Source organism: Myotis davidii, unplaced genomic scaffold (assembly GCF_000327345.1).
Source record: "Myotis davidii unplaced genomic scaffold, ASM32734v1 scaffold32, whole genome shotgun sequence".
Classification (NCBI taxonomy): Eukaryota; Metazoa; Chordata; class Mammalia; order Chiroptera; family Vespertilionidae; genus Myotis; species Myotis davidii.
In genome coordinates, this window is record NW_006286587.1 from 3315836 (window position 1) to 3323673 (window position 7838).

At 39.8% G+C, this 7838-nt stretch overlaps 1 protein-coding gene across 1 annotated transcript in view; it reads left to right on the forward strand.

The window, feature by feature from the left end:
• Positions 1-3: 3 nt before the first annotated feature.
• Positions 4-7838, forward strand: part of CRLS1 (cardiolipin synthase 1) — a gene marked incomplete at its 5' end in the record, with an annotated part of 20800 nt that continues 12965 nt past the window's right edge. The window contains 3 exons of the mRNA XM_015560223.1: positions 4-24; positions 2695-2832; positions 6824-6953. Of these exons, the coding sequence (XP_015415709.1) occupies positions 4-24; positions 2695-2832; positions 6824-6953 (289 nt within the window). The remainder of the gene's footprint in view (positions 25-2694; positions 2833-6823; positions 6954-7838) is intronic.

Below are 7838 nucleotides of genomic sequence, written 5' to 3' on the forward strand. Positions count from 1 at the left end.
GGCCCAGCGAGTGCCGCCAACCTGGTACGTACCTAGGGGAAGGGGCCACCCTGGGTCGGGGTCGCCGGCCCTGCGGGCCTGGGACCTGGATGCGAATAACGTGCTTTGACCTGTGCGGGTCGGGCGCTTCCGTCTCAGAACTTTTCAGCCGCTTCCTGGGGAGAAGTGACGGGCAGGTTATCCGGTCGGATGGATGCGAGAGGTCCCGACCGTGTCCCCCATCCGTCTTGGTGGTCACGGCCCAGAGATCAGGATTTTAAAACGATTCCCAGGTGATTCTAATGGGCAGCCAAGGTTGAGAACCACTGGGTTACTAGTAAGTTAGAATTCCCCCCGCCACCCCTTCCATCCCCACGGGTTGCTGGACCGGCCTCGGTGTTGCATTGGTAAAAATAGCCTTCGCTGGTCCAATGAAAGTCTATTTTTAATTTAATGAAGGAAGGGAATCCCCAGTGTTTAGGGAAAGTCTGCGGGAATCATCCGAAAGATAGGCAGGCCGTCCCATCTGCTTGTGCAGGTTTGGTTCACTATGACTTGACCTTTGGCGGTCTTCCCTGTTATAAGATGAAGGGTCGGTAACTTAAGTCGCAGATGAAAAATTTCTAAAGCGATTCAATTACAAAAGATGATTAAAGTTCTCTCGAGGTGCCGGAGGGAGATGTTTTGTCTACTTACCTAATGAAATCCTGCCCGAGTAGAAGACACCGGAGCATGGATGTGGGGAGAGCTTTTGATGTCATGTTAGCAAGACTCATGCAATTATTACATCTTCAATTGTTAGGTGTTCAGCGGGCCCCTGTGCTGCCAGCTTAAGCTATGCAGCATGGGTTGAGGTGGCCGCATCCTGCAGGGGTCTCACCTCCGCGTGCTGGATGCTCGGAGGTGTCCATATGCTGGCTGCAGCCCTTCCCAGAACGGCAGTCGTCGGTCGAGTATGCCGCGGGTTTGGGGATGGGGAAGATTAGATTGCCCCTCTTCATTTTAATGTGGAAATGTACAGATGTCATGGTGATAGATTAACGAGGCCATTTGGACCGACATCGTTGATGTGGCGTTAAAAAGAAACCCTTTTCTCTGCCTTCAACCTGGGTTATTAACTCACCCAGTGAAACGATCTGGCTGTTTTGCAACTTCATCTTTAGTTTTGCCCCCACGAATATCTGAGATGAATTCTGGGCCTCTTTATTCTGACCGTTTGCTTTGCTACTCATTTTTCTCAATCAGAAAGTATCCTTCCCCCCCTTCTGTGAGTTGTTGTTACATTGAATGGGTATTTGGCTTATTTTGTACCACGGTATGGTAAACAGACTTTTTTTTCCCTCTGGACTCTGAAACACGCTGACCATTGAACTTGAATTTGGAATATACCCCAAGAATGTTTTCCTTTAATGATATAATGTGGTCTGTTTTCAAGAAAAGGTCTTTGGGTAGAGGTTTGTATTGTTTCTCTTTCAGTGATGGTTTCCTGGAGAATCCGAAGTTTTTCTATAGCTTTCAGAGACAGTGTTCTGCCACCTGATCCTAATAACTAATACCCCCATTATCTTGCCTCACTAAGGTTTTGTTTAAAAACAGAAACTTAGTATCTTTAGGGAACTCTCTTTTCTTACTGGTTGGTCCATGGAATTTTTAAAAGATGTCTTTAGAACTGGAATTGATCACTTCAAAAAAAAATCAAGATTAAGGTTCAAGCAAGTTGGTTACTAATTAAGAAAGAGGTTAACTAGGGTTAGTCTTGTGAGATAGTCACATGGGCTAGAATTGGCAGCCTTAAGACTCACTGGGGTAAAAAATCCAGGCTTTAGGGAGAGACATTTTCTTGGTATTATTTCTGTACCTCATTGTACAAGGTGTCTTAGCACCACTGGGCTGAGGCTTTTAAAATTCGAATATTGTTTGGCAAGGAAGGAATGTTCTTCAGAGCAGCTGCCAAGAAGCCCTTTTGTTAGTGCCAACTTCAAACAGCTTGGCTTGAAATGAATTTTCAAGGAATCATAAGGCTCCCACAGGGGAGCTGTGAAAACTCGTAGTTTCTAGTTGGGGATCTTAACATTTCCATGGCTATTTTGAACAGTTTTTCAAATTTCTCTTTATTTCCTAAGAATTTCAATTCCTATTCCTAGTTCCATTTTCTTTTGGCAGCTCTCCAACTTAGTAGTGAAGTTCTGTAATTCAATGTTTTCCCCCCTCTTCATTCCGATTAATGGACACTGTGTATCATTTAGTATTCTTTTGATGGGTATGTGTAGAGGAGTGAGGGAGATTATTTGCAATAAATATTTTTAAGCCAGAATATCTGGAGTTGATAATTTGTTCTTTTTTCCTAGACTGTCTACTTGAAGTATAAGAGCTTCTTGAAGTTTGACTTTTAAAAGCAGTGGTGAGGTCATATATTAAAGGCTTGACATATATGGTAGATAATACATGTTTGTTCCTTCTCTCTTTAGGAAGAAACCTATGTGTAGTAGACACTTTAGTCTACCTTCGGGCACATGGCACATCTTCATCTTCTGTATTCTTGACAGTTTTAGAATGATGTCTGTAGAAACAGAAAGGATTTAAAAACTCAATTTAAAATACTAAATTTAAAGTGTATGTAGCTCTCACCCTTAAACTTATCAAGTGTATTTTTCTCATGTATATATTTATTTAAAGTATAAATTTAATTTAAATTTTGTTGTCTTTTTGTTTCAGTATGAAAACCCATGGACAATACCAAATATGTTGTCAATGACGAGAATTGGCTTGGCTCCAGTTTTGGGCTATTTGATCATTGAAGAAGATTTTAATGTGGCACTAGGAGTTTTTGCTTTAGCTGGGCTAACTGATTTGGTAAGTTATAAAGTTATTTCCTCTGTTTTGCTCCCCTTCCACATCCCAGGGTCTCCACGGCATGGAAACAGCACAGCCTTAGTCTGCTTTTTCTTGGAAGGAGATCCTCAAGATGAATTTCACCTGGCACTTTATTTAAGGCCTTGTCTTTAGCACCTGGAACTCCATTATTCTTTATACTGTCTAAGGAAGGTAGTGGAGGTTGTATGAAGGCATAGGAGAGGGACTTTTTTACTCCTTTTTATTTATTTTTTAAAAAATATGTTTTTATTGATTTTTAGAGAGAGAGGGAGGGAGAGGGATAGAAAGGTAGAAACATCCATGATTGGCTGCCTCCTGCATGCCCATCTTTGAGGTTCGTAGAAACAAAATTTCACCTGCCCAGTAGCTCTGGTGAGCAATATGGTATTGGCTGAAGATTTTTCAAGATAAACAAAGGAGGGCATTTGCGTTGTTACATGGCATTTCCAAATATGCATCAAATATAGTTGCAAAATGGCTGCCACTTCTGTTTTTCAGAGTTTAGGTCCTGTTTGTCATAACTTCTCCCCATTCTCACAATCTCTCTTTTATTCCTGCTTTTACTTCTGAAGTCTGTGAAGGCATCCACTCATTATTAGTATGGTCTCCAAGTCTGTCCAAGGTTATTTATACTGATAATGGAATTTTGTTTTTTCATAACAGACAAGATCTTTTTTTGATGGTAGGTTATTTTTGTTTTTGTTTTTTTTAGTTTCCACATGAGATTGTAATATTCACTGAATAGGAGGGGCCTCATTTACATTTTTCTAAGTATATAAGACATTGTGTGTGGAAACCTGAGTTAACTGGCACCATATTTCACATTTATTCCATGGAGGTTTTGATGCCTCTAGAATGGCTGCTGGGCTGATGGCTGGACTCATGGGAGGTTTAAGCAGGAGAATGACAAGGCCTGATTTATGTTGTGTGTGGGAAATGGATTTTAAGAAGGTGGAAGCAGAGAGGCTAGTTAGGAGGCTTACAGTAATCTAGGGGGGTTGGTAGTTTGGACTAGGGTGGGAGTTTGGAATGGGGGAGAAATGAATGGGTTTGAGATATGTTTTGAAGATAGAACACATTGGATTGAATGTGTGAGGTGAGAAAAAGGAGTTAAATATGGCTTTTTAACAAGCAGGTATATTGAGGTTAACATTTTCTGTGATTAACAACACTTAGAGTAGGGTAGGGTTTGTGGAAAAATACCAAGAACTATTATGCCTTTTCAAATAGAGTTATCATTTGGGTAGTTGAATGTAGTTAGTGTGGAGATGGAGGAAGTCAGTGATTAGAGATAGATTTGGGAGTTGTCTGTATATAGATGGTCTGGGAAAGTCATCGAAGCTGTGATGGGATCAGAGAAATGAGCAATTAAGTACAGCAATGGAAAGGGAATGAGTAAATGACACCGAAAAGGAATAGCTGGCGAGAAGGAAAACATTAGGCAATAGGGCGTGTCACAGAAGTTAGATGAGGAAAGTGCTTCAATTTGTGTTGTGGTCAAGGAAGCTAAAAATACAGACTTTATTGGTGACCTTTATGAGTACCGTCTGTAGAGAGAGGGGACAGTCAGAGTGGGCTGGTTGTCAAATGTAGGGTGATAATGGCAATAGACAACACTTTGAGGAAGTTTTGCTTTATAGGGAAATAAAGAAATAGGGTCAAGGAAGGGCAGTTTTAAAGATATTATATATAACATACATACATACATACTGGAGAAATTTTTCTTCTTAATAAACTAATTAGGTAGGAAGGGAGAGATTGAGGATGCAAGGAAGGAGAATGGCAACTCACAGAAGGTGAGACGGCCTGGAATCAGGTCTCAGGGAAGGTAAAGAGAATGAATGGATGCCGGTAAGTGGTGGATTTGGAGGCGGGAATATGAAGGAGTGCTGAGGGTCTGTTTCTATTTTTCATGGAAAATGTAGATATGGTAATGAGCTAGAGTGAGCGGCTTTAGGAAGGATGGAGTTAGTTTGAGGTGAGAGCAGACAGTGTGAAAAGAGAAGGTAAGCAGATACAGGGTTGCCAGGCAATATTGAGTGCCCACGGGAGATTTGTGGTCATAAATTTGAAGAGAGATCAGTCAGGCCGACACCCTATCCAATGAGCCTAACCGGCTAGGGCTATTTGTTTTCTTGATCAGTGTGCAGCTGCTTGGGTGCAGGCCTGGCTGGAGGACGTGGATAGTTGTGTTTAAGCAGGATTGAGGGAAAGTGGAGTGGGAGTTACAGGTGTTTGCAGAGCAGTGATGATGTTGATGACCTTGGAACCCAATGTGGGTAGAGTAACAGTGAGGATAAGAGGTGATGATGGGGAAAAACTGGGAGGTTAATGTCCCTGAGATCAGAAACTAAACTAAAAGCTGAATCTTCCAAGGCTCCTACTCCCAGTTCTAGGCACTTCCTGATAGCCAGTTTTACGCCTAGTCTACCTCAGAAGAAAATAGATTCTTTCAGTTGTGGTAGTAATATCTCATAACTACTTTTTGGGGGGGATTTACTAAATGTTGATTAATGAAGACAACCAAGCCTTTGAGGTAGGTAGTACTGTCTCTCTTTTCCAGGTGAGGGAACTGAGGCTTAGAGGGGCCAAATAATTTGCCCGAGGTCACACAGTAAGTGGGAGAGCCAGAACTTGAATCACTTATGTTCTGTTGCAAACAGCAAGTTCTTTTCTTTTTCTTTTCTTTTTTTAAAAATATTTTTAAATGTATTTCTATTGATTTTAGAGAGGAAGGGAGAGGGAGAGAGAGTTAGAAACATCAATGATGAGAGAGAATCATTGATCGGCTGCCTCCTGCACACCCTACACTGGGGATCGAGCCTGTAACCCAGGCATGTGCTCTGGCCAAATATTGAACCGTGACCTTCTAGTTCATAGGTCGACGCTCAGCCATGCTGGCTGCCAAACAGCAGGTTATTAACCATTGTCCTGTGCTACTGCTGTCTCCTCTAGCTCATTGGAATATTTGAGATATGGAGGACTTATTTATCCTATAAAGATGTACCATGTTAAATTACATCTAAATTAATTTGATTTTTTTCCCTTGGAAATAGAACTAGAAAATTCAAATATTTTTGAAGCTTAAAGTTAAATAAAGTGAGTAAAAGCCAGGTAGGGATTTGGAAAACCAGAAAATATCTGCCTTGCTTAATGAGGATAGGCAATACTTGGTTCAGTCTATTTTGTGACCCCAGAGTGGGTCTGGAGATGTGGATTTTTGTGGTAAGACTTTGAATATGGCAACTAATTTATATTTTTGAAAGCTCTGGCAGGTCATACAAAGCCAGCCTGTAGGCCCCATTTGGCCCACTGGCAAGCAGGTATGGCCTCTGCTTTAAAATGTAACTTATTTGCAAGAATATTAAATAAGTAATTTTTGTATCAAAAATTTTAAGTAGGCCAGGCATAGAGGATTGAGTTTTTTATTCAACTATAGGTCATGCAAATGCAGCCAGATGTGGAATTAACAGTGGCACTAAATTTTAAAAAAATGAAAATAATAACTTAAAACTGAGGGAGTTGGATGGTAGAAGAGTAGGTAGGAATGAGTCTCACAGTTTAAGGGAAGTCCTTGCAAGTAAAGGCAGCTTCAGCCCAATGCTCAAGAGAGGGGTCTCTTAGTCCATGCCCTGTCACGCATGCTTTCTGTGAGTTTTGGGGAGATTTCTACATCTCTAAATTTATGTCTGAGTTCATCCCACAGAGGGGCATTGTGGAAACATTGAGAAATACCAGATGGCCTTGAGAAAGAAAAGTACTGTAGACAAGTGATATTATTTTCAGACCAGTTTGTAATTTAAAAGCTAAACATATACCAGTCAAAGAATGAGAAGGTTTGGGGATAAGAAACAGAAGAGATTTTACTTACATTTTATGAAAGTATAGTTGTTATCCCGGTATCTCTTCAAGATAACTACTCTGTGCCTATTATGACATTTATTTAAAAAACAACAACTTCTATTTTCAGTTGGATGGATTTATTGCTCGAAACTGGGCCAGTCAAAAATCAGCTTTGGGAAGTGCTCTTGATCCACTTGCTGATAAAATACTTATCAGTATCTTATATGTTAGCTTGACCTATGCAGATCTTATTCCAGGTAAGAACACCGTCATGTGCACTTTTTATAGCATAGGGAAGAAGGGCATTCATCAGCTTAGGATTTCTCTTGATAGACAATTTTTGTCCCCAAAATATCTTTTTTAAATTTTAAACTGTTTCCTTAATTCTAAACTATTGAACTGTTTGGTTTGTCAAATTATTTGTTTTACTTTAGAATTTATATCCTTATTATAGTAGTACAGCTCATTTAGTAAGATTGCTTAAAGTTAAAATTGAGCAAATATTTCATAGTGCCAATTCCCATTACTCTAGAATGTTTTGAAACCATGTTATATATTCTCAGCGCCTAGCTTTTTGAAAACAATTTAAAGTTTTCCTTAGTACAATTTAATCATAATAAATGAGAGGTCTGAAACCCTGAAGATGTCTAAAATGTCACATTATTTTTACTTAGATACCATTGTGCAGTTTCAAATCATGCATGTTTGTACAGTATGTTATCTGAATGCTCTTTCTAACAAAACGGTATGATCTTTTGCCTTGTGTTTTGCATGTGCGTTTCTGGTTGTTCATTTTGTACTTTACCTGCATTTCTTAGTTTTTCTCCCTTGGTTCAGTTTAAACTGTTTCCAAGAGTTCAGAATAGAATCTGAGAATAAAGAAGCTGCCACATGGTCCTTCAATAAATAGCATGTATTGTTAACATTTGAGAGGAAGAAGTTTCAGACTGGTATAGAATCCTCTATCTAGACATTGTTTTTCTCCTCTACCTTAAGGCTTTTAAATTCCCATACCAAATTAAAAAATGAATTGGACTAGTGGTTATATTTATGTGCTTCTGTGAAAGTCAGAATTGTGTTAGTATATGATTGGTGGTGTTGAAGGGGCAGGAGTAGTCTCAAATAAATACAAATACTTTGTA